At 42.0% G+C, this 27,224-nt stretch overlaps 1 protein-coding gene across 6 annotated transcripts in view; it reads right to left on the bottom strand.

Annotated features, from left to right (window-relative positions):
• EOGT (EGF domain specific O-linked N-acetylglucosamine transferase) overlaps positions 1-27,139 on the bottom strand; it is a 36,314-nt gene extending 9,175 nt beyond the window's left edge. Inside the window, exons 1-13 of one of the 6 annotated variants that reach the window (XM_077858108.1) lie at positions 26,987-27,139; positions 26,165-26,397; positions 23,262-23,497; positions 22,011-22,111; positions 21,258-21,366; positions 18,867-18,961; positions 18,410-18,514; positions 14,116-14,222; positions 11,147-11,250; positions 5,321-5,413; positions 4,898-4,969; positions 4,445-4,531; positions 3,862-3,930 (exon numbers count right to left, since the gene is read on the bottom strand). In XM_077858108.1, coding sequence (XP_077714234.1) covers positions 3,862-3,930; positions 4,445-4,531; positions 4,898-4,969; positions 5,321-5,413; positions 11,147-11,250; positions 14,116-14,222; positions 18,410-18,514; positions 18,867-18,961; positions 21,258-21,366; positions 22,011-22,111; positions 23,262-23,471 — 1,152 coding nt within the window. In that variant the 5' untranslated portion in view covers positions 23,472-23,497; positions 26,165-26,397; positions 26,987-27,139. Of the gene's footprint in view, positions 1-3,861; positions 3,931-4,444; positions 4,532-4,897; positions 4,970-5,320; positions 5,414-11,146; positions 11,251-14,115; positions 14,223-18,409; positions 18,515-18,866; positions 18,962-21,257; positions 21,367-22,010; positions 22,112-23,261; positions 23,498-25,740; positions 26,082-26,164; positions 26,520-26,986 lie in introns of those variants that run through there. The other 5 variants (XM_077858106.1, XM_077858109.1, XM_077858110.1 and 2 more) reach the window with 5 other exon arrangements.
• Between the last annotated feature and the right edge of the window lie 85 nt (positions 27,140-27,224).

Here is a 27,224-nt window from a genome sequence, read left to right as displayed (position 1 = left end):
TCACTTCAATTATGGGGGAAATGCCCAGTGCTTTGGGTGTTTGTCACTTAATCCTCACATGAGTCTCCCACCAAGTCAATATTATTATTACACCTATTATTTTTTAAGATTTAAAAATTTTAAATTATCTCTATGCCCAATGTGGGGCTCAAACTCACAACCCAGAGATCAAGTCATATGCTCCTCCAACTGAGCCAGCCTCAGGCATCCCCATATGTCTACTTTTTTTTTTTTTTTAACATTTAATTAATTTATTTGAGAGAGAGAGAGAGAGAGTGAGCCCACATGTGAGTGGGGGTGGGGGAGGTGGGTGGAGAGAATCTCAAGCAGACTCTGAGCTGAGAGCAGGGAGCCCTACATGGGGCTCAAGCTCAAGATCTGAGATCATGACCTGAGCCGAAACTAAGAGTCGGATGCTTACCTGACTGAGCCTCTCAGGTGTACTCCACCCCTACCCCCGCATATGCTTATTTTTAATGATACAATGGAGGCTTAGAGATGTTAAGGAACTTTCCCAGGATCTTGTAGCTAGCAAAGGGCAGAGCCAAAATTAAATCTAGGTCATCTGACTCCAGAACCTGTGTTTTTAGTCAGTGCCCTAAACTCACCCATTTATAAAAAGCAATAGGCAGGGACTTCCATCCCCTCCCCTCCCCTGTTACAGACATATACACAGTCATAGAATGGAAGTTTCTCTCTCTAGACAGCCCCCAAACTCCCATGAAGATACTGCTTATGTCAAGGAGTTGAAGGAGCAAGGATAGGTTAGAATTCCGTTTTCCAGGAGTGAATTAATCCCAGTGCATGAGCCCTGGCCTTGTAATGAGATGGGCCCACATAAAAAGAATCTCTTGTTTCAGAGGGTCTCCGAGCAAACAGGCTCTTTTCTACAATTTTTAGTCACACTGTGGAAGTGGCCACAGCCCTCTGATGTGACTATCCAACCTTGAGGTTGGGCAGGATTGCAGGAAATGTCATTTTAATGAGAGCATCTGGGTTTTATTATTTATTCACGAAACAAGGTACAGTCGAAGGTGCTTTCTTCTCTGCTTGGTAGCTGCCTTTTCAAGTGATGCCAATGGGTGCTCTCTGGCTCAGAGTTCAGATCCAAATTGCCAAATCTTACCTGTGGGCAACATCGTTTGCACAATCTGTGTGACCAGATGCAAACACATCAGTGGCTGCATCACCTACTGGCACTACCCCTTTTTGCTGGACTGCTTACCAGTGGTTTGATGCTGCTCCTTGGCCTTCTTGATGGACTGGGAACCAAGGTGGGTCAGCCTCCTCTCACATTTATTTGTGTTGGAGCAGTAGAGCTCTCTGGTTAAGAAGTAGGCTCAGCCCCTGACGACCCCGGCTCACCTCCCATTATTCTGCTTACTAGCTGGGTGACTTTAAGCAAGTTTTTAAACCTCTAAACCTCAGTGTTCTTGTCTAAAACAGAGTGTAATGATAAAATATACACCTCATGGGTTTGCTGGAAGCGTTGGAGAACATGCATGGGGAACATACAGCAATACGTTTGGCCCATAATTAGCACTCAATTTGTGATATCTCCACCAATATATACTATTGATATGCCTGTCCATGAGGCTTCCCATCCATCTATCTCAACACTGTATCACTTGATACATTTTTATTTTCAGGTCTTTAAAACATAGACACACACTGCTCATTTCTTCCACCCACAGCTTCCAATCAATGTCTCATTACACCATATGTTCATGTCCTCCATAATCCATATGGATCTCAAGACACTAATTACATAATTTTGATCAGCCTGTCAGGCATCCAAATTAATCTGTGTAAATCATTTTACCCATCCAAACCTGCACCCAGTCCCCTCCTACTGAGCTTTTCCCATCTTAGTTCCACTGACCTGCTCAAGCTAAAAGCCTGGGAGTTCACCTCTGATTCTCAATACCTTTCCTGACCTGACCTCACGTATACCTGCATATCCCCACAGGAAGTCTCCTAGACATGATCTCCGAGACGGATCTTGAATCCACTTACTCTGTTACCTCTGCTGTCACTGTCTTCATCTAAACTCTTACCGGGGCCACAGTGACAGCTCTAAGTGAATCCCCTGTTCCTACTCTTGCAGCCAAAGTAGTTTACAAATAAGTAAGCCAGTTCATGTCTCTGCCCATGCATTCATTTTCTACTAGCTGTTATGACAAATTTCCACAGATTCCACAGCTTACAAGAATGCAACTGACCCTTTCACTGTTCTACAGGACAGGAGTCCAACAGTGAGACAGACAGTTGTCTGCAGGGCTGTGCTTTCTGCTCCTTCTGGGGGCACTAGGGGAGAATCAGTTTCCAGCTTCTAGAAGTCATTGCACTCCTTGACTTGGGGGTCCTTTCTCCATCCACAAAACCAGGAATGTGGCATCTTTCTGGCCCTGCTTCTATCCTCATGTCTTCCTCTTCCTCTTTCACTTTCGAGGAGGTGCTGAACTGAAATCCGGTCGGTGAGATAAATCCAGCTAAGCAAAGAGCTTTCCAGGCAGAGGCAAAAGATCTCTGGTGGAGACAGCTTATGCCCAATTTGTGAATCTATTGGGCCCTCCTGGGAAATCCAGGTTAATCTGTCCATTTTCAGGCCAGTTGATGGGCAACCTGAATTTCACCTGCAACTTTATCATCCTTATGCCTGGTAAACTAACCTAGTCACAGGTTCCAGGATTAGGGATTAGGACGTGGCCATCTTTTGGGGGCCCATGATTCTGCCTACCACACCCTGCTGAAAACTTCACAGTGGCTTCCCTCACACTGGAATCCAGCCCACCCATCCTCTCACCTAGGCCTATGAGGCTAAAAAGATATGGGACCTCCTCACACCCTGCCTGACTTCTCTGACCTCTGTGGGGTCATCTTCACCTCTTCCACTGTGCTACCTTCACACTGGTGACCTCTCCGTTCCTGGAGCACCTGAGGCTCTAGACACCATAGGCCATTTACTTCCCCCCCAGAGGCAGTCTCATTGGCTGGCTTCCTCTTGACTGGGTCTCTGCCCAACAGTACCTCTAAACACCTTACCTGACTGCTTCCCCCTCCCTCCTGTATCTCCTGCCCCAACAAATGTTGTTCTACTTCCTTTGTAGCACTGCCCACTACCTGAAATCACCTCACCTAGGGACTAGCTTACTTATTTCTTGTCTGTCATACCTTGAGAGCATAAGCTCTATGAGCACAGGGACCTTACCTATCCTGTTCCCTACTGTAGCTCCAGGGCCTAAAATATGGCCCAGGACATAGCAGGTGCTTAACACACTTCTGTGCAGTCAATCATACTATTGTGAGAACATCTTCCAGCCATGCTGTTTTAGGCAGGGGCCTTGCACGGTGATCTTATTTAAGTATAATGTGTGAGTTGATGCTATCAAAATGAATTTGAAAATCCGACAGGTGAATAGTTCCTAAGACACACAATCAGGAAAAAAATGGAGACTCTTCCAACTTAGCCTCTGGAGGCCACTGTATCACCACGTATCACTGTATCCACCAGCCCTCTCTAGAAATACTCTTGCATTTCTGCTGCTAGTTTGTCCAGAGGCAGAATGTTTGGCAATCTATGGCAGTAAAGGCAGGATTCAGAGAGCTTCTGTCTCTGTTTCCACTCTGAGTTGGGGGAGATGAATGTTTATGGTGAGGTAAAGCTAGTTTGGGCAACTGGTGGTTTGCTGACTCCGAGTAGAAGTCCAATAAATGAACTGGGCATAGCCATCAAACTTTTCTAAAAGCTAATAATTTCAAATCAAAGCATTTAATGCAATGTATAAAAATATTAAATACATCAGTCACAGGAAGTTAAATTCAATATGATGATATTAAAAACACATACCAAAAACTAACCTCATTTTGGTTTAGGATTTTCCGGTATTCTGTGCTCCGTGCAAGTATGGTGACTCGGATTTTTCCGTCCTGTAGTCAAAAGGAAAAGGCAAAATCATGCTGTATATGCCTGCACAGATGAGTGAATGCTAGAACCTAAAATGTGATTCTCACAAGGGATGAAAGTCCATCAGGATACATTAAGGGAACTATTATGTTTTGAGCCTAATTCCTCCAGAGTTCTCTCAGGAAATAAAAATGCATCCACTTTAGCCACAGAAGACAAAACCTATTTACTACACTTGTTTGGTTGGCTGGGTGGAATTTTTGGCTGGGGTTTGTGGGTTGAGGAGGAGATTGAGGGGAGAACAAGGAGACGTGAGGAAAGACAGGGAAAGGGAAAAGGAGAAAAAAATAGCACAGATTTCCACTGTCCCTTAGTTTATTTGTCGTAGGTTGGTGATATCTGATTCGGATCACTTCAGGTGAGAAACTGTTAACCCAGAAAACACTGTCTTCAGATTCTTTTTCTGAAAAGGTGGCACTGATTTTTATTGAGGGTGAGAAGTCAGGCCTGCATCAGAACACATAAGGGACTTCCTACCTTGGGTCCCTCCTGTGTGATGTTCAGTCTGTGTAGCACATGCTGGGAAAAAGCTCTGAATAATCCAGTGTTTTGACAGCCAGATATCTAACATGAAAACAACAGTTCATATTACAGTGAATAATTGTGCATTACTATTTAAGATGTTCTCAAGTTATATATACACGTTCTTTTAAAACCTATCAAGAACAGGGATGCCTGGATGGCTCAGTCAGTTAAGTGGCTGACTCTTGATTTTGTTTGAAGTCATGATGACACAGTCCGAGGATCGAGCCCCGAGTCCAGCTCCACGTTCAATGGGAGTCTGCTTGAGGATTTTCTCTCCCTTTTCCTTTGCCCCTCCCCACCAATTGTGTGCTCTCTCTTTTTCTGACTAAAATAAATAAATCTTAAAAAAAAAAAACTATCAAAAATAAATGTACAAATATGAATATGAACAACAGACATGCTTACCAAAGGGGTATTATAGAACAACCCGTATCGCATCCGGGGGAGTAAGGAAAAAACAGCTTCTTTAAAACATACCTAAGAATGAAGGTATTGTATGAGGTAAGAGGACCCAATTTCCACCACATCAAAATAGTACTTATAATTACAGAGAATAAATTTTAATTAATCTCTTTTTCGCATTGAAATATTTTCAAGAGCAAACTATTTCACTCAAGTGAAATTCATAATTTTGGAAAATCTAAAGGAAAAAAGTTTTTTTAACGCTACATGGTTAATAATTAAGAACGATTCAGTTATAAAAAAAGAAACTACCGAGTCACAAATCAATGGTAATAGCTAACAGAAACTCATATTAAATATTCATTTGATGAGTGAGTCATTTGTAATGATTGTTATTTACAGACATTTCAGGAAAGTTTCCAGTACCCTTTTGGAATCGTAAGTTTTCAAATGTATAACATCATAGTCAGTAAATGCTTTCCATGTGTCAGAGAACAGGTCACCATATCCATAGGAGCTCTGAAAGTGGAAACAAAATAGGTTAGGGCGACAAAAGGCTACAACGTGGCTTGTTAAAAGTGCAACAAAATATCTGAACCAGCTTGACAGTATTAAAAACTAATGATCCTAAACAAGCTCATAAAATTCATAGAAGAAAAACAGATTTTCATCTTAGGCCTGAACAAGTACCTAATTTGATGTAATGCCATCAGAAATAATCACCACGATTATAATCTTAGTGTGTTAAAAACATTTTGGTTTTCTACCCCATCCCTTTCTACACTCACGTCTCCGAATAGCAGTTAGTGTGGGGTTTTTTCCCCTGTGACTCTTCCAACCAAATCACAGACATACAGCATATACAGACACCAACCATCTGTACACACTTGGGTATTCATGGTGAGCAAAAATTATCAGGGTAAATGGGATATACTTTTGAAAAGAAATCTCAAAGTAAAAATATCCCTTGAAAGTTCTAACACTAAAATATGGAACATTATCCTATGAAATGATCTATTGACTAAAGAATAACATGTGATAATTCCTCATTAACATTAATAATAATTAGGAGCGCCTGGGTGGCTCAGTGTTGAGCATCTGCCTTTGGCTCAGGATGTGATCCCAGGATCCTGGGATCGAGTTCCACATCGGGCTCCCCACGGGGAGCCTGCTTTTCTCTCTGCCTATGTCTCTGCTTCTCTGTGTCTCTCATGAAAAAATAAATAAAATCTTTTAAAAATTATTATTATTATTAATAATAATAATAGTATCTTGCATATTTCCTATATCCCAAGCACTTAAAAATCATTAACACCCCACAAATTTAATGAGTTAGGTGATATCATTACCCCAGTTTTACAGATGAGGAAACTGAGAAATAAATTTAGGTAATTTGCATAAATGGTAGTGCTGGTGTGTTTGCAGAATTCAGATTAAATTCAGTCTGTTTGCTTCCAGACTCCAAGCTCTTAATCTCTGTATGGCAATTTGCCTCACAGCAGGAAGTAGTTCTTTCTAGTACATTTACTGAATGCATTTCATTTTTGAAAAGCAGAAATTAATTATGTGCTCCATCAGCTAAAGGAAAGAGATCAATTTATTTAAAAATGGTATAACTTAAATTGAAAACTTCAGTCAAAATAAATAAGAACTATGTATTGTGGGATGACATTCAAGGTCCACAGTGGGTTATACATTATGTTCATGTCTTTTTTATCATTATAGCATTCTTTTTTTCAGATTTTGAAATTTTTATGTTACACATATTAGAGTTATTTCAAAGTTATTGAGAACTGTTAGATGTAGTGATAAAATTTTTTTTTTCCTTCGATGTTTCTCCATTCCCATTCTAATAAAGGCCTTCTCAACACCATCAAAAATGAAATGTCCCTATTCTGGTTCAATAATAAATAAAGGGCAATTAAAAGAAGTGATTCTAGATGATTTCTTGAGATAAAATACCTCAGATAAAATAAGATACCTTTGAAAGGAAAAATTAATAATAAAATACAGCAATCCTGACTGATCCCTTTCCAGGGAAATCATGTATTATTCAGTAACCACCAGCTCCGGAAGCTTCTTATCTACACCCCTCAACTTCAAATTATCTGCCACAGGGGAAGGACGGACTTCTTTCTAGTCTCATGTTGAAGAATATTTGGATATTCTTAAAGATGTCATAAAACTTCCTCCTGTGTATGTCTCCAACTTAAACACGCATCTAACCTATGACTCAGAAATTCTCCTTCCAGGAATGCATCCTACAGAAATGCTGGGAAGAGGGCATAAAGACATATGTCTGTGGAAAGAATGTCACTGCATTTCCATAAATAGCACAAAAATGGAAACTAAGTATGATTGGGGTGAGGGCCTGGAGACCATACACATACCCTGGCACATATCAAATACCAGAACCTCCGTAACATCCACCAAATTGAACACCATGTAACCACTGAAAACAATTAAGAACCCTACATGTACCCACTTGGAAAGATGGCCCCTGATATAATATTAAGTTCACAAATATGAGAGCATATTTTCTGTAAGGATCTAATAGAAACATTCCCTGACACAAATTGTATTATATCCTTATATAAATCCTTACATAAACTTTGGATAAGCATGTATTTATATTTGCTAAAGTCTTGCAAAAGATTCATACATGGTAACTGTAGTTAGTTACCTTTGAGTGAAATGGGGAAGAAAAGAAGGTAAGGAGACCTTTTTCTTTTTCTTTCTTTCTTTCTTTTTTTTTCTTTTTTACATCCCCATGACTTACTTATTTTATAATTGGATATCTGTACTTCTTGATTCCCTTCATCCATCCTGTCCAACTTCCAACCTCCTCCTCTCTAGGGACAGGAGACTTGTCTTAACTTTACATACTTCTGTGTTGTTTGAACCCATTACAAACAGGTGTTATTTGCAAAATTAAAAATAATAATAATGAAGCTATACTACCACTCAGCACAAGGAAATGTGGAAAGCCTGCAGTAAGTTCCCTTTTATTCATTCTGCTGAGTGAGAGCAACCTTGCTGTGGCCAGAAATGCATCTGCAGGACTGTCCCTCTGTGCATCTCTGGGGGCTGGTGGCCTTGCCCAGCTCACCAAGGAAGCCATGTGCCTGAGGAGAGGCCAAAATGCTAAGACTGGAGAGGATGAGAGGGAAGGCCCACTATGTTTCCTTGAGAGGACTGTTTATAAAATGTCACTAAGATGTGGACAGTGACCACAGCCACCGCTTGTTCTTCTCCCAGGCACGCTGCTCAACCCTGGCTTGGAGGCTACAGCATTCACGGGGGGGAGGTTTGCATCACTATCTTCCTAGGGGCTGCAGTGTCACTTCATCCAAAGCCTTACCAGCAAGAGAAAAAAGTGAAGCCACACGACACCTTAATGCTGTCCTCATCCAACCTACCGTGTCCTGTGGGCCTCAATTCTGGAGCTACTTGGCAGACTTACTTGTCCCAAGAACCTGACTGAGCATCTAGTAAAGACCTCTGTGCCCAAGTACACAGGTTTGAAGGGTCTGCACAGAGAATACCAAAGGAGGGACGTAATAGCAGGGTGGCAACTGTGCGTGGCTAAATCTGGCCTGTCTGTGCCTGCCTAGCATGGTCAGACTGCCCTAACATCATGCACTCAGTTAACTGAGTAACCTGGGACTTCACGGTGGCTGGACGTGTGATCTATGCCCTCCCAGCAGGTGCAGAGAAGGGGAGGGTTGTATAAGTTGGCTCAGTTTAACTCAATCTGCTTGAGGAAGACATGGCAAAACATGCAACAAGAGATAAGGAAGCTTCTGGAAAAGTGTCTAAAAAGCTTTCCATCAACTTAATCTGATCTGCAGGGAACTAGAGGGAGGGGACAGAGCACAGTGGTTTCAGGGCACAGGACTGGGGCCTGGCTGCCTGACTTGGAGCCCTTACGGTATCCTCTCAGAACACCTGCCTGTGGCTCAGCCTCAGCTTCCTCAAATAAAAACCCTACTTCACAGAGCGCTGTAAGCATTAAATGAGATAACACCAGTTATCTCAACCATTCCGAGTTAATCATTCAGTGCTTCTGATAGCTAGTGATGGCAGCCTGGAAGCATTTCTACAGAGAGAGGAGGAGAAAGGAAATGCTGTGCCCTCTGCTCAAAAAACATTTTCAAGAATGGAAACTATGTTGGTAGCCACATTGGCCCATGAGAGGGAAATATAAATCCTTGCAAAGAAAAAAAATCAAAAGAGAACGTTAACAGGCCAAGAATTATTAACCAGTTCTCATGGGACTTTGGGTCCATGGAGCTGTGATAAAGAAAACCTTTCTATGCAGCTCTACTATGAGCCTCCTGTCTGCGAAAAAAAAGACACTGATGAAGCCATTTCCCCTTCTGCACAAGAAGGTGACCCTCAGGTAACTGGCTCTCATTTCCTGTTCCCCGGAAATAAAGACGACACGTGTCAACTGTCTTTTTAGGTAAAACACTACTTGTGATTTGTTTATTTTAATATTTTATATATTTATCTGACACAGAGAGAGCACACATGGCAGGCAGAAGGAGAAGCAGGCTCCCAGCTGAGCAAGGAGCCCGATGTGGGACTCGATCCCAAGACCCGGGAATCATAACCTGAGCCAAAAGCAGATGCTTAACCAGCTGAACCACTGAGGTGCCCCACTACTTGTGATTTAAAAAGAGGCTTGATGGGTACGTTGCATCTGGACTGGGGAAAGGTACAATGACTTTTGGAACTTGCAATATGGTATGGGGATCCTGGGGCCTCGGCCAGTTTGGCTGGTGTGCAGGAGATATTGGTCCCTGTGGGGCATGAGATGCCGGTACCTGCCCCAGGTGGTTCCCAGCCCCTCACATCTGAGCTGTGCTCTTCAGAGGAAATGCCTGAAGCTGCCCTGCCAGCAAGCTGTGGTCCCCCTGCAAGAACGATAGGCCAAGCAACTTGTGAGTTGGTATGTCTAGCTGAACTTTAGATGATCTCTAGTGGCTGTTCCAACTTTACAGTTGAGGCAGCCTGCCACGTACATCATAAACCACTTGTTCTCCCTATCATTGTCATTGTCACAGTCAACATACAAAGTACATGTGCGGGATCCCTGGGTGGCGCAGCGGTTTGGCGCCTGCCTTTGGCCTGGGGCACGATCCTGGAGACCCAGGATCGAATCCCACGTCGGGCTCCCTGCATGGAGCCTGCTTCTCCCTCTACCTGTGTCTCTGCCTCTCTGTCTCTCTCTGTGTAACTATCATGAATAAATAAATAAAATCTTTAAAAAAAAAAAAAAAACAAAGTACATGTGCTATGTGCCAGCACTATGACTGGTTATAAACTCTACGGTTTGTCCTCAAGAAGACACTGATCTAGATACCAGAATTGTCCCATTTCACAATTGAGGAAATTGGGGCAACTTTAGGAGTTACCTTGGCAGGTGGAGCAGGATATGGGAAGAAACAGGGAAAAGGGCAGCAAAGAAAAAAAAAAAGAGAACAGTCTGTGCTAAAAACAACTAAGCAAACAGCAGGTATAATTCAGGACATACATGTCTTTATGCTTATGCCTAAGACTCACCCTTGTTAGTGAGCTGATACACACAGCATTGTCACCGAGCAAGTAGCAAAGGGGAGCTCTACAATCAAGCAAAGGTGAATGGCAATTACAGGAAGCCACACTGTAAAACAGAGGCAAGCTCTCCCCATGGGGGTCAGGTGGGTGGTCAGAGAGGGTAAGCAAATGAAGCCTTCACACGTGTGTCTCAGAAGAACACTGAGCATAGGTCTCTGGACCTCTGCCTTCCCAAAGGGGAAAAGTAATCTTCCACTGTTTCATTCTAAAATTCAAAAAACAGGGGTGCCTCGGTGGTTCAGTTAAACATCTGCTTTTGGCTCAGGTCACCATCCCTGGTCCTGGGATCAAGCTCCACATAACATGGGGCTCCCCGCTCAGCAGGGAGCTTGCTTCTCCTTCCCCTTCTGCCGCTCCCCCCACTTGTGCTCTCTCGCTCTCTCTCAAATAAATAAATACAAGTCTTTTTAAAAATTCAAAGAACAAAGTTATATACAGGCAAAGGTACCTGCCTATAAGTATGCGGACATGTACATGCAGATATATGTTCACACCCATCTGCACATTTATGTAGATGTGTATATATTCCAATGCGGGTGTCATAGAAAATTCCATTTCACCACATCAGAGCTACACAGTTACTGAGCCAGGCAAAGAAAAAGCTGAAGCAGAGAGCGCATTCTTACTTACGGTGTCCCACATCACGATGTATACATCTGTGCTGAATGAATTATTAACGTGCTGCGTAATATAAAGATTGACAAAATCACAGAAGTGGTGATACATGTTAACGCCTAGTATTGGAAAAAAAAACTATATTAATTAACCCCAAAGAGCAAAGGATTCAACAATTTTTATTCTACCCCAGCTATTTACAGGGTGATAGACTTTAAGCTGAAAATAATTGGGAGAAAAAAATAAGAGTTTTTCCATACACAAAAGGATCTGTATTCAGGTAGTCCTCAATTAAGAGTATGTTCAAAAATTCACTGTAAAATTGGCTATTTAGAAATCAGGAATGCAGGGGGGCCTGGGTGGCTCAGTCACTTAAGCATCTGTCTTTGGCTTAAGAAATGATCCCAGGGTCCTGGCATGGAGTCCCTCATCGGGCTCTCTGCTCAGTGGGGAGTCTGCTTCTCTCTCCTTCTGCCCCCCCTTGCTTGTGGCTCTCCCTCTCTCTCTAATAAATAAAATCTTTAAAAAAATAAAAAGACCCACAGCCCTGTATAACTTGAAGGTGTATACAGCATAATGACCTGACTTACAGACCTGCTTTTTCGCATATACACTAAGCAACAAGTGATCAGTAAATTACAACAACAACTAAAATAACAGAAGTTTATTTAGCTCAAAATGGAGAACTATAAGACCATGAATGCTGATTTTATTTTTTATGATCACTTATTTTTAAAAATCAATTAAGCAATATCTATTTATCATAGAAGTATTGACACTGATGGCCCTATTAACATTTTGGTATTTTTCATTCCTGTCTTTTGTTTTCCATTTTTTCACCACTGTTTACAGCATTGCTTCTAAGGAAAATATTAGCCAAGTATCATTTAAAAGGGCTCAGTGTCTCATGTTCTAATTGAAAGAGCATGAACCTTGGAATCAGAAGCACCGGGCTGAATCCAGCTCAGCCATTCATGAGCAACATTCTCAGATGAGTTGGTAAAGTGCTTAAGCTTTAGCTTCTCTACCGGAAAGAGGCAATCCTTAACTTAGGTGCCAGCTTTGTTAGGAGACATCCAAAGATCATGTACTGCACCTAAAAGCACCCGGCCCCGTGCATGGCACACAGTGAAACCATAATGAAGACGACCTGGATCCTGCTGGCTCAAACAGGGGCAAGGGGAGTGTGGGTGCAACTACTTCTAAGTTGGTAAGTCCGTCAGTCTAAAGAAACCAAACATGCACTCTTTTGACCTAAGTATGCAGGACCCAGCGTCCAACCTGGCAATATGTATATCTAAGTGGCATGAAATTTCAAGAACTGACAATGTGAAACATGTACTTGAAAGACAGAAAATGTTGACTGAATGAAAAACAGTGACTCTCAAAAGCAGAAATCACAACATATTCTGACTTCACTCCCACAGTGAGTAAGAATGTTCTACGCCTGAAAATAAGAGTAAAACATTCTCAGTTTCTGTAAGTCAGGTCATTATGCTGTATACACCTTCAAGTTATACAGGGCTGCAGGTCAATTACACCTCAGTGGAACAGAAAGAAAAAAGGGAAGAAAATTCTTTTTAGACTGGTATCTCAGATGAATATTTGGAGACACTCCTTTAATCATTCAGAACCATTTGGCAAAGAGCATATTTTCAAATTCATGAGAAAAAGAAAGTTCTGTGACAACACATCCTTATTTCAGGGTGAGCACACTCTCTCACGTGTCATCCAGCAAGTTCGTAACGTGGACTGAGGAACGCAGCCCAGACTGGTGCTCAGTGGTACAAGGATTTTTCAAGGAGGGAGAAAATGCAGGTTCCGTGCTCAAGAAATGTGCCCCTAAATAAGTCTGTGTTCTGTTAAACCTCATTCTCTCATGGTTAAGAGTCAATGTGGAAAGGGAAACGGGATGAGGGTGTAAGAAGAAAAAAGTAGAATTTCGAATAAAGGAAAGAAACAGCCCAGGTCTACACTCACCTATTATTCCCATTTTACATACTTAGCTGCTTGAGTACCACAACCCATTTAACAACTCCCACGCATCTACCTCTTTTGCAGGCAGATCACAGCATTTGCTTGGCTCCTTTTTAATTTGCATATTTAAAAAATGAGTCAGGACCTTGAACACAGCATTCTTGCTCACTCTTAGTTCAAAAACCTCAACTTGTCTGATTTCTGAACCTAATACTTTGTTATATAAGAATTACAGTTTCAGGAGGCAGAGCACACTAAAGATATAATCAATAAATTATAGTAATTCTGAAACATTCGTGACAGAGAGCTCTCTGTATTTCACTGGAAGCCCAGCCTCTCGTGCATTTTGATGTAGTGTGGCAGTTATCTTCACCTCTCATAATGAGACACAGAATGTGGCCTGGCCCACATTTCCCCTCTCCAGGGCAACTGGTTCACAGAGTTAAAGCTGCACTTGCAAGCTGACAGTCAGAAGCTCTAAGTAGAAATGGGAAAATAATTCTAAATTTAACTTCTTTTTTATCCCCCCAAGTATATACTGCAGTACTGACTTCCAGAGGAATTTTAAGTTCACTTCAGTCAGGGAAACGGTTTTAGAAAGTTTGCCAGAAGAGCTCAGTGGGCATTCCTTTTCTACCCACAAGTATACACATAGTTTTTACTTTTAAATTTTTTCTAATGAAGCACAACACAAATCAAGTGATTAGAGAAATCAGATGGGGCAAATTTAGTTCCAGAAGGTGTCCATGTATCTTTTTCGTTCATCTTTTGATTCTGAGTGAGTCATGTGATACAAACGTGCAGGTTTCCTCTAAAATACCAAACGTATTATATAATGGGAAGTTCAAACCAGCTCACTTCTTCAGAGAAGAAAGCAAAACCCAAACCCACTACTTATGTCCCACAGACTCCCAGAAAGTCACAGGAAATTACTACATACACATGTCAAAAAAGGAACAAAGCCTCATTCACCAATAAATAAGTAACAGACACATTTAACTTCTCACCTGCATCCAGTTTCATGAAGTAGGTTGGTTTTTCAATAACAACGTCACATTTAGCATCTTCTATAGGCCTGAAGTTGAGCTCAGTATAGCTCTGCAGCTCAGCAAACCTGGAATAATGAATTGGGAAATGGTTTCAAAGGGGTCCTCTTGAACATCAGACTGCAACACTGTAACTTAGGATCTGCTCATTATGGGGGTTTTCTTTCTAGTATATACTCTTACGAAGATGTGGAACTTCTCCAACATACTAATACTTATATAACTTGATACAAATTTTAATGCTGATATAAAGAACAAAAATGACTTCAAATTTCAGCCTCAGGTGCAAGATAAACTGGGAATTTTCTAGACAAGAAGAAATTTACACATTGAATTGGCTAAATAATCTACCAGTAAAGTGGGAAGATTCAAAAAGGCGTCCTGTGATCTTGTGATAGCCTTCTTGGATGCTGAGACAGATGGCATTCCAAAAATTATTGAGTGCCTCAGAAAGACAGCACACAGCTAAGCTTCCCAGAAGAAAGTAAAGTCTTTTTTCTCAGAAAATATCTTTGGATACCACATGGCACAGTTTTCTTCCTTATAAAAGAAGACAATCGCAAGCATGTGCCAAGAGATATTTAGAGTTAACCCAAAGATTGTTTGTAACCCTTCACCTTTGAGACCACAACTGATGTAAACTAATATCAAATAAATCCTTTTTTTTTTTTGTTTTGTTTTGTTTTGTTTTTTTTTTTTCAAATAAATCCTTTTAAATATGCACCATGCTGAAATATTGTAGTGGCTTCAAAATATGTCCACAAATCCTTTGATACTTCTCCCTTTAAGAGGTAGAGATTAATGCCCTCCCCTTAAGTTCGGGCTGGACTTAGTGATTCACTTTTAAGGAAGAGAATATAGCAGAAATGATGGTATGTGATTTTTGAGATTTGGGTATACAAAGACCAAAGCCTCCATCCTAGGGCATGTGTTTGGTCTCTTGTTGGCACACTTGGGTCCTCTCTTTCAGGGAACTCAGCTGCCATGCTATGGGTAGCACTAAAAGAGAGGCCCACATGGCAAAAAGATGACACCTCTAGCCAACAGACAGAGACAAACTGAAACTTAGACCATGAGTGAGCCTAGAAGCAGAACCTCTAGGCCGAGTTGAGCCTAGAGATAGCTACAGCCCTTGTCAATAGCTGAACTTCAACCTCATGAGACATCATAGGCCAGAACCAGGCAGCTAAGCTGCCTTCAAATCCTGACCATCAGAAACTTCATGAACTCATAAAATGTGTTGTCTTAAGCTGTTAAATTTTGTAGTAATTTGTTATCAAACAGATAATAAATAAAAATATACCCTAGGTTATATTTTGGAGTAATTTGTTACATGGCAATAAATAACTAATATAAATACACCTTAGGGAACTTCTAACCTTTTGGAATCAGATACCGAAATGTACTAAGAATCAAAAGGCCCACTAGAATGGAGGACTCCTACTTTAAAACTCTATTAAGTGTTAAAAAGAAACAAAAGGCTCAAGATGGAGTCACTTGTGTTAAGTCCATGTCACCAAACCAAGGCTTAATGCCTACCCTAATTACAGTTTCAACCTTCTCTTCGAATGTATTCTTAATCAGTCTATAATTTTCAGCACTAATGAGGTCATCTGCCACACAGACCCTGTCTATCCCCCTATAGAAATGAGGTGATCTGCCCCCTTCTGCCTAGAAAAACCTTCCATTTTATACAGCTCCTTGGAACTCCTCTCTTTTTGCTAGATGGGATGCTGCCCAATTCATGAATCGTTAAATAGAGCCAACTACATTTCAAAGTTACTCAGCTGAATTTTGATTTTTTTAAAGATTTTATTTATTCATGAAAGTCAGACAGAGAGAGAGAGAGAGAGAGAGAGAGAGAGAGAGAAGCAGAGACACAGGCAGAGGGTGAAGCAGGCTCCATGCAGGGAGCCCGATGTGGGACTCAATCCCAGGACTCCAGGGTCACACCCTGGACCAAAGGCAGGCGCTAAACCACTGAGCCACCCAGAGCTCCCCTGAATTTTGATTTTTAACATGAGTTAGGGAAGATACTGCATAGTGGAATACAAATGCCATAGAAACGTATAGTAGATTATTATCCTGAAGAATTTACTTATTAGCATGAATATTTGACCTCAAAAAATGAACATTACATAAGAGTATCCTATGTGACCTGTGATATTGTCATTTATAATATGGTATATACATATTTGGTATTCATTCCCATTCCCTCTACACAGAGTTCCAAAATCCTTGGAATTTCCAAGTGACAAAAGCCAGAACGGTGCTACCGAGGTACTTTCAGACCTCCCTAAGATTGGGTGCTGGCTTCTAGGAGAACAAAACATGGGATACGATAGGGTTGGAGCGTTCATTCACTCTTCCCCCACACCATAGGGGAATAAAGATGGGCTGGAATCAATTGCCAATATCCAACGACTTAATCAATCACTGGCCTATGTAATGAAGCCTCCATAAAAACTGGAAAGGATGGCACTTGGGTGGCTTAGTGGTTGAGTGGCTTCCTTTGGTTCAGGTCATGGTCCTGGGGTCCTGGGATCAAGTGCTGCATCAGGCTCACCCCGGGGAGACTGCTTCTCCCTCCACCTATGTCTCTGCTTCTCTCTGTCTCTTATGAATAAATAAGTAAAATCCTAAAAAAAACCCAAAAGATAAAACAAAACAAGAAAAAGAAAAGGAGAAGGCTCAGAGGGCTTCTGGGTTGGGGAAGACATGGAGATACGGGGGAAATGGGGTGCCTGAAGAGGGCACGGAAGCTCTGCATCCCTTCCCCATACTTTGTTCTATGTATCTCTTCCATCTGGTTGGCTCTGAGCTGTATCCTTCTATATTAAACCAGTAGGCTAGTAAGTAAAATGTGTCTCAAAGTTATTTGAGCCATGCTTGCAAATTAATCTAACTCAATCTACATCCAATTGGTTGGAAGCACAGGTGACCACCTCGGCTTACAACTGGGGTCCAAATTCTGGGACTGAGCCCTTAACCTGTGGGATCTGATGCTGTCTCTGGGTAGATGGTGGCAAAACTGAGTTGAATTGTAGGACACTCAGCTGTTGGAGAATTGCTTGGTGGTATGTGGAAAACCTGACACACAGGTTGGAATTGAGTGCTCAGCTTCAAATAAAGGGATAGCATGTTCTTTCTGATGACACAACAGTTCTGTATCCTAATTGTGGCAGGAGTTGCATGCACTTGGACATGTGATAGAATTATGTATCAAAAATAGAATTATGTATCAAAAATAAAAAAATTTTAAAAGTGCATATAAACACTGGTCAAATTCCAATGTGTTTAGTTAATAATGCCGTACCAATGTCAGTTTCCTGGTTTTGATCATTGTGCTATGGTTACGTAAGATGTCATCATTAGAGGAAGCTGGGGGAAGGGTTACAACAGCAACTCCTTGTATTATTTTTAAACTTCTGTAAGTCTAAAATTATTTTAAAATAAAAAAGTTTTTTTTAAATATCCTAATTTCTTAATTTCTAGAGATAACAAGTCAGACCACAGAACTAGTTTACTATTAAAAATGTCGAAAAAAGAAAAGGAAAAAAAATGTTGAAAATCAAAATACGTCCCCCAATTTATATAAAGTTCAAAAAGCTGATCAGAGGTGTTGAAAGTCAAAGTAGGGTTTACAACTTTGAAGAGGAGCCTGGGGTTCCAGTGGAGCTAACGGGGGGCTTGATCTCAAGACCCTAAGATCATGACCCAAGCCAAAGGCAGATATTTAACCGAGTAACCAGGCACCCCTAAATGTGTATTTCTTTAAAAAATGTGTTCCTCAAACACATGTAAAATTATGAGGACTTAAGAAAAATTCATTTTTGATTTTTTTCTTTCATTAGTAATCAGTAAATCCTAGATCATACTTCCTAATATTTTATAAACATATATTTAATTCATATACAGCTGATAGATTCATTCTGTAGCCAAATTCTCCACAAAAGAAGTAACATTTTCCATTCAAAAATCCCTTTCAGGGGATCCCTGGGTGGCTCAGCAGTTTAGCGCCTGCCTTTGGCCCAGGGCACAATCCTGGAGTCCCGGGATTGAGTCCCGCGTCGGGCTCCCGGCATGGAGCCTGCTTCTCCCTCTGCCTGTGTCTCTGCCTCTCTCTTTCTCTCTACGTCTATCATGAATAAATCAATATAATCTTAAAAAAAAAAAAATCCCTTTCAAAGTCTGTAAGTGTCAGAAACAAAAGCAAATATTTTAGAAACATATTTATAAAAAAAAATAATCTTACCAAGACTGCAGAGGGCTTTTGCGCTGACCTTCAGACAGCAACGTCTGAGTGTCAAGTGTGCAGTGTCCTCCAATTTCGCCACTCTGGAAAAAATCTTCCTTAAATCTGGTGGATGACCAAAAATTAAGCTGAGTTTGAAAAATGTCATCACTACTTAAGCACATGGGATGGAACTAAGGTGGTTTACCAATTTCCAAAATCAGTGTGTCATTATAATTTTAACTCTATTATAATAGAACGTTTCAAGCATACATGAAAGTAGTAGAATGGTACAGAAACCCAATGGACCCAAACCCAAATTTGCAATGATCACCCTGTGGCCTGACTAGGTCTTCCATCCTCCACCCGTTCCCCAACCTCATTGCTATATTATCATGAAGCAAATCCAAGGCAATAACCCCGGACCTGGAAATATTTCAGAATTTCCATTAGGTTTAAACATCAACCACTTATGTACCTGTCATGGTTTCTCTTGATGTTTCTTAAATCAAGATAGAGATTGGCTGCTCTGCAGTACTGGAGATAACGGGAACACAGAAGGCTTGAGTCATGCTGAATTGAAGTAGAGAAAAAAGAGAAAAATAATGTCAGGTACCAATATTTTGAGGACACTCTCAGACTCACCAGACAAAGTAACAGCATGTACACTGTCAGGCTGAAACCACACAACGTGATGAGAATAGCATCTCTTTTTTTTAAATTTAATTTTATTTAAATTCAATTAGTTAACATATAATGTGTTATTACTTTCAGAGGTAGAGTTCAGTGATTCATAAGGAAGAATCACTTCTGAAAGGCAGCATCTGTGGATGGATTTTTTTTCCCCTCCCAGCAGACTCTGGTCAAGCCTAGTTTTGCCAGTGTGCATGCTCACTTTTAGATTACTACAAAGAATGCCCAAATGTTCTATTTATATCATCTCAAACTTTAAGGCTTTATGCGTGTTTTCAGTTTAGTCCTCTTTATAAAAAAAAAAAAAAAAAAAAAAAACTCTCAAAGCCATACTACCCTTGTAGCTATGCGAAAAAAGCCTTTTTCAAAGTCAAGCCAAATGAAACAGAGAATAATGCACACATAACAGACGCTAAAATGAAGGCTGGAAGGGCAGTCTGCCAATTTTAATATGAGGTGCTTTCTACAGACCATAAAACTTCTGGGAGTCCCTGTCTCAGCAGCAATAAGAGGGCGATGTTTTTTAAATCACTGATATAAAAGAGCTTAAGAGTCAACTACCAGAGCCTGTTTCTCTTTTTACCAGTCTGGCTTGTGCCAAAATAGGGACAGTTTCAAAAACTTTTATCTGCTCTGGATTTTATTTATAGATTTAAATGCCATTTTTTTTTTTTTGTTTTGCCATAATTCCCAATGAATGCGAAGCCTTAACCTTAACCCACATGGGGTTCTGGAATCAGTAGTTGGTAAGGGATCATGCTGATTGCACAAAATATATCACAGTAGATCTTGGCCAGGAAAGATCCTACATATTGTCAGGGATGAGGTGTGTGAGGTGGGGTTGTGGCTTTCCCCTTGCCCCTTCCACAGGAACAGGTGGACTCCGGCCAGAGTATGCGACACACAAAAACCAATGTATGTTAAGGGCATCCTGCAGCAGTGCAGGTTAAAACCACCCCTCCCTCCTATGGGATTCATCCACTTGCCTACAACTGCTTCAGGTTTATTATATGATACCCCTAAAAGCTCTACAGAGGGATCCCCAAGGGGCTCAGTGGTTGAGCATCTATCTGCCTTTGGCTTAGGTCATGATCCCGGGGTCATGACTTCAGGCTCCCCGCAGGGAGGCTGCTTCTCCCTGTCTGTGTCTCTGCCTCTCTCTGTGTCTCTCATGAATAAATAAATAAAATTTTTAAAAAATTTTTAAAGCACTACAGAGCATATATTTAGTTTCTTAATGAAAGTAGATTAAGAAACTTTTTTTTTTAATTTTCTAGACTGCCTCCAAGAGGCCAGAGCTCAAGAACCTTGACAGATAAGACACCTTTAATAGTAAGTGCTCACAACCCCACAGACCTTTGAAAACTAACTGAGCCCTTTGCTGGGAGCCGGGTCTCGCACTGAGCATTTTTATAAGCAGAATCTCATTTCCTCTCTAGCACAAGCTATGATATAGGCATAGCCTGAAAGAAAAGGAAATTGAAACATAGAAGGGTTGGGTACTCTAAGAATCAGGTTTTGAACCCTACAGTGCGGAGCCTGCTCTTGTCTCGACTACACAAAACTGACTCATGGAGCATGTTTGGCTTACCCACTGAGCGCAAGGTACTGCGGTTGGAAGCCTCACAGAAAAAGAACTGTATCTGATTTCGAGATGACAAGTCTACCTGTTTATTAGCTCTGTGGTTCTGGAGAAGTCGCTTGACCTCTCTGAGGACCTTGTTGTCCTCTGTGGCCAAGTGGCATCAGTAATACCTACCCTGTCTCTCTGCTATAAGGCCTGTGAAAATCAAGCTAGCTTACATACAGATAGACTTTTTGCAAACTGTAAAGTCCTAAACAAACAGAGCAGTATAGAGGGAGGGGGCGTATCATCTGTCCCGAACTCTTGTGAGGGAATTTGGAAAGATGCAATTTATCAGTTTACCTTCTTTAGCGTAATGTTGGGGGGTGGAATTCTAAACCTGGTAATATTTTAACTGCTTCAAAATATGACCATCCTATATGTGTGAAAGTGAGGACAAGGCTTCCAAATGAAACAGAACAACTTCTTTTAGAATGTTAAATAAAAGTCTAAGCCAATATATACAGGAATAAGGATCCCTCTCATGGAACCATTTATTTTGTTTTTACACAACAATCTAAACACTAGGAGCATTTGAAGATAAATACCCACCGGTTCCTCAGGCTGGCAGAGAACATGCAGCTCCTCCAGGCGCTCTCCTGCATATCCAAAGTCAGCTTGTTTCCAGAATATGTCCTGGGCTGATTCAAGGGTATCTGTCCTATTCACAGTCAAAAAGATTCCTTGATTTTTCTTTCTCTCTCCCTCTCTCTCTTTTTTTTAACCTTTTCTGAGCCTTGAATTTCTTCCTAAAGGTTAAACTGCCAGAAGTCTGACATTAATTTTTTTTAACAGTCATAATCTCCCTATAACTCCCTTGCTACGTGAAGTTACCAAAATAAGTTAGCTATTCACAGACTTACTTCCTTACACTAAAAATACACAACAGAAATGTATGACATTAGGGTTATCTGGAACTGAAGAAAATGAGAGAAAATGAGCTACTAATTACTGTATTTTCTTTACTCCACTAATCTCACATGTATTGGAAATACTAATTACATTTCACACTCCCCTCCACAATCAAGAAGAAAGCATCAAGTTCTCTTTTTAGTGGTTGTTGAGGGGAAATACTTTCTGGTGATCCATATTGTTTTCTCTCTCTGGCAGAGGAAATAAGAGATATTCCTGTACAGGGTGGGAGAAGGGTGGGGAGGTAGGTCAACTTGAATTCATGACTGTGTAAGCAAATTAATATCTAAAGGAAATATTATCTAAAGCCAAGAGTCTAGCTACGAGGTGGGGCATCATCATATACTGCAAAGAAAGATGATGTAAAGGGGAGGATTCCGCCTAGAAGCTTACCATCCCATGTCGATGTAGGTGCAAACAGGGTAACCAAACCTGAATTCTGGTTTGCAGGATTTCTCATAACCCCAGCAGTATTTCAGATTCTCTAAGTGTTTCTAGAACATAAAACATGTACATTTAGACAGAAGGTCTCCCTTCTTCTGACCGTTAGAGATGATTCTTCAGATTTTTCCATGCAAAAAAAACAAATCTTCATAGAACTTTCGCTCTTACATCTTCTAATACACATTCATGTAATTAAAAGGATTAGAATAAACCTTAAGAATAATAGTCTCAAAGATCTAACAACAATGATCCTTAATCATCACGCCTCTGCCATCAAGTCAGTGCCCCAACGAAAAGCACAGGCTTTCCCTACACTACCAAAGACCACTTGAATTGGAATTTCCCAAAGGAGCATAATGAAACTGCCTTTCTCAGTGAGCAAAGTGATTCTTAAATCAGTTCCTAAAAAAAGTCACATAAAATGGAATTTCTATAATCAAAAGAATCACAGATAAATTAAATGGATCAGCTTGACTCATCAATAAAGATCAACAGAAAGGCCACAAGATGGGCTAGCTCTGCAGCCTTGAGGGGACACAGCAGAGGCTGCTGGCCAGGGAACCTAAGCTGCTCTTCTGTAAGGCTCAGAAGCAACATTGGTCTGGTTCCCAGGTTTGCTTCTCCATATGCTTCCTGAGCCAGCACCATGGGAAAGGAAGTGTCTCACAAGGCCCAGCTTTGATCTCTGAGACCTCGTGAGACATCTTAATGGGCTCCAATTTGAGGCGTTTCCAACAACTCTAAAACAGAAGGAAGGCCATAGTAACAGTCATAATTATGTGGAGACAGAGGCGGAGGTGTTATTACCGAAATTAAATGCTAAGAGACCCTCTCAAGGCCAGTTGAGAGGAGAAAAAAAAAGAGGTGGGAAATTCTCTAGTTACTTTTAATTAGACATTCTTGTCTGGATAAAGTCTAATTCACTTTGTTTACAGTGTATACAAATAGTATTGGGTGACTATTTCATTAGTGATTTAGATTTTAAATTTTATTCACGATTCAGATTTTAAATCTCATTCTTGTGAAGGGGTTGGAATATAATTTTAAGCAAAGTTTCGGCACTTACAAGCACTAGACGAAATGCAAACACGCAAACAAGGTCTTATAGCTACCTTACAGAATGATACCTTCAAGTTCAGGTGGTAAAGCAGAACCAACATCCTTTTAAAAATAAATAAGAGGAGAAAAACTAACACCTACCTTATAAGGACAATGTGAGTCTTTCTTACAGACCGTGGCAATATGCCTATTATTGTGCAAAAAGAAGGGAATGTGCTCCTCGGGCAAGCGGATACTGGCATAGTTAAACAGAGGTTCGCCTGGAATGCCATCGGCCTTGGGAGGAGCCTCATCTTGGCCACTCAGTGAAACATCGTGAAGCAATACTCCAAGGACAAGCAACTTTAACATAGCAACCTCCAAACCTAGAGATCAAACTAGAAAGGTTATTGTTAAGACTATCTTTTAAAAGTCAAAGGGGTCAAGGGGTCAGTATGAAGGCACAGAACCTTGCTACACCACGGAGTAAAGCTCCTTGGTTCAACACGTATTTATTGCGCACTGCTCTGCCCCAGGCACTGTTAGAAGCTATGTACACAGGAGGTGAACAAAACCAGGCCCCTGCTCTGATGGAACTTAAACCTTTTTCAAACTTTTTCAGTCAAGAGCCAGAGAGTGAATATTTTTGGTTCTGGAGGCCATACAATCTCAGTGGCAACTACTCAGTAGTACCTTTGCCATGAAAACAGCCACAGCCTATCCTAAAGAATGGAGGTGATTGTGTTCTAATAAGACTTTATTTATAAAAATGTGACGAAGGCCTGAATGTAACCCTACTTATTACTGATGCCAGAAATAAAGTAGGTAATATGATAGGCAATAAAACATGGTGGTTCAGTACATGAACTCTGAAGCTAGACCACCTGGGTTTAAATCTAGCTGCAGTTTCCCGACTATATGATTTTGAGCTAGTTAACCTCGCTGCGCTTTAGCTTTTCTCTGTAAAATCGAAATAATAATAAACCTTTCTCATAGGGCTGTTGTGAAATAAATCTTGGTAAAACGCTTAGATGTACCTGGCACATTAAATGCTATATAAGTGTTTAGTGAGTAAATGTTTAAAACGACTTGGGATGATGGGGGAAAGAAGAAGTTGCTAAATACTATTTGAGCTGAGACCTGAGTGATGAGGAGCAGGGAAATCATGCCAGGGAGAAAGAAGAAAAGAAAGTACAATAGTTCTGAGCATATGTATATCTGCTGAATAAAAACTAATAATCATGGGGCACCTGGGTGGCTCAATTGGTTAAGCGTTTTACTCTTAAACTTAGCTTGGGTCTTGATCTCAGACTCATGAGTTCAAGCGCTGCACAGGCTCCACACTGGGCATGAAATCTACTTAAAAAAATAATAATAATCACAATCTTATACAGGTTCCTACTATGTGCCAGGTACTGTTCTAAGTACTGAGGATGCAGCAATGAATGTGCAGTCTAAAACTCCTTATCTTTGTGACGCTTACCTCCTAGGGGGTATAATAACGATCTATAATAACAGTAACTACAACTTAGAAAACTTAAGAGAGTGTGCCATTAACCTGTCCCCATCCTGCCTTAGCAATGTGAAAAGAGATAATAACCATTATGGACCTTATTGCACATCTAACTTACCTCATAAGGATTAAATCTCATGGACTAGAATTGTCCTATGTATCCTAGACAATAATTGTCCCATTCTTAGTTCATTTTAGTGGTATAATTTGCTCTATGACAAAAAAAAAAAAAAAAAAAAAAAGAAAAAAAAGGTGCCCTCCCCACTGAATGATAGGACCATATTACACATTAGCTAGTCCCCAGCAAGATCTGCAGTCACTGAGGCATGTTGGAAAAACCAGCTTTCAGAATCAGCCTTCAGTGACTATGGGTAATGAAGATGGGGCCTTTAGAAACAAACTGCTACTTTCAATCTAGCCTAAAGTCCCAAGGTCAAGGTTTCATAACAAAAGAGTGTGGATACTGAAAAGGAATCCTTTTCCCCTCTAGAGTGGTAAATATAGTGGTTTCTCTCATTCATGGCTCTAAAGAGTATATCGTTACCTGTTGTAAAGGTGACCTGAATTAAGACTTTTTAGTTAGGATTTTCACCCAACAGCGAGTTGATAGTAATTCTACAAAATGTTAAAATACATATCAGGGCACCTGGGTGGCTCAGTGGTGAAGTGCTAAAGGTGTGATCCCGGGATGGAGTCCCACAGAGTGCTCCCCACAGGGAGCCTGCTTTTCAAGTCTCTGCCTCTCTGTGTCTCTCATGAATAAATAAATAAAATCTTTTAAAAAAATACATAGTAATAGTGCACTTATAATGGAAATAATTTGTCTTTAATTATCAGAAGCACACAGAAGCCGTTGTTATGCCTTAGGTATCTGAAATGTGTCAGATATGTAACATATTACCTTAAAAGGATGCTAAAGTAGACTTTATCATTCAGATGCTATTTTGGATTAAAGGAAATATTAAAGGAAGAAAAAAATCTAATGAGAAAACCTCTAAGCAGTAGGGCTAGCATTTAGTAAGACATTTTGTAAGCAAAAAGTCCTGGATCATCCTACCCTTTTTCCTTAATGAACATCATGCTGCTAAAAGCAAAGTGATAGGTACCACTCTCCACACTGTAACTTACACTAGATTCTGATGGTAAGCAGAAGGATATGGCCCACTTTATACAGGCATCAACTGGTACAGGCCAAAGGGACATTTTGCCGGTAAGACATTCCTGGAGACGGACAACTTTCCTGGTTCTCATCCTATGAATCCTACTCGCGGAATCCTACTGCTACTTGAGCCTTCCTATTTAACTACTCCAGCCTTACCATTCAACAGGCAGGCTGACCTTTTTTTTTTTTTTTTTTGACTCATCCTTTCCAGTAATAAAGTCACTGCTGTGATGAAGTCCTGACCTTCAGTTCTGCAAGTCGGCTGTCCTTGACAGAGCTCCGGCTACAACTAAACCCACTGATCCATGTGGGAGGAGTAACAACATTTAAGTCACGCGAAAATCTCGGAAGTCTCAGATCAGAAGTCAGGCTTTTGCCAAGAGCACGTACCTACTTGCATGAGCTAGAAGGAGGTGGCTGCTGGAGCATGAACGCACAACCCCTGGGGGCCTGGCAGAAAGGCGGTCTCGGGAGCGGAGCGGTCCGTTTGCAAAGCCCCCCAGGGGTGGGTGAGCGAGTGCGCTCCTGCAGCAGACGGAGGCTTTCGGGATGCGCTACTTTCCTTCAGTACAAAGCAACTGGCTCCTTCCTCTTCTGTATTCCTTGACCGGATTTCCTCAGGCCTTAAAAGGTGGAGGAGGGGGGAAAAAAAAAAAAGGAAGAATTAGAAGAGCCTGAAAGATGGTGAGAGATGAAAGCTCGAGGCTGACCGGGGCCGCGCGCTGTAACAGAGCTGGGGAGGTCTCAAGGAGGCGGCGGGGAGGTGAAAAGTTGAACCTACCCGGTGCCCCCCCTCCGCCCTCCCCCCTCCCCCCTCCCGGGGGGGCCACGGGTCTCACGGTCGGTGGAGGCGGGGAGGGGGCGGGGAGAGCGGGCTGGGCCGCCCGGGACGCCGCGGGGAGGTCCGCAGCCACACGGCCGCGCTCGCGTCCTGCCCCCTCGCGGGCGCGGAGTCCCCGCTCGTCGCCCGCCGCCCGCCGCCCTGCACCGGCCCCCCACCCCCACCCCCACCCCCTGCACACACTCCCGGGCACCCGCCCCCCGGGGGGGTGGGGGTCCCGGGGAGCTGCTTCGCCAGGGCGGGCGCGCCGACCCCCGGAGCATCCTTCCCCGCGGCCGGAGGGCCCCCGGGAGCCCCGCGTGCGGCCGCCCCACCGCGCCCCGGGACGGGCGGCGGGGGAGGGGGTCCGCGGGCAGCCGAGCGCGTCCCACCTGCAGTCGGGGGCGCCGGGGCTGCGCAGGAGGAGGAGACGGCCGCCGCTCCAGAGCACCGAGTCGTCACAACCGGCGGCTGCGGCTCACCGGAAACCTCGGGCGCCCGAGCCCGGCCAGGGGGCGCCAGGGAGCCGCCGGCGCTCCGAGGCCGTCTGCGCGGGGAGGCGGGTCCGAACCCGCGGCAGCTGCGCTGGGCGCGCACGGCCCGGCGAGGAGGGCGCGGAGGGCGCGGAGG

Source organism: Canis aureus, chromosome 19 (genome assembly GCF_053574225.1).
Source record: "Canis aureus isolate CA01 chromosome 19, VMU_Caureus_v.1.0, whole genome shotgun sequence".
Classification (NCBI taxonomy): domain Eukaryota; kingdom Metazoa; phylum Chordata; class Mammalia; order Carnivora; family Canidae; genus Canis; species Canis aureus.
Note: the sequence above shows the minus strand (reverse complement) of the source record. Positions and strands in the feature narration are given on the sequence as shown.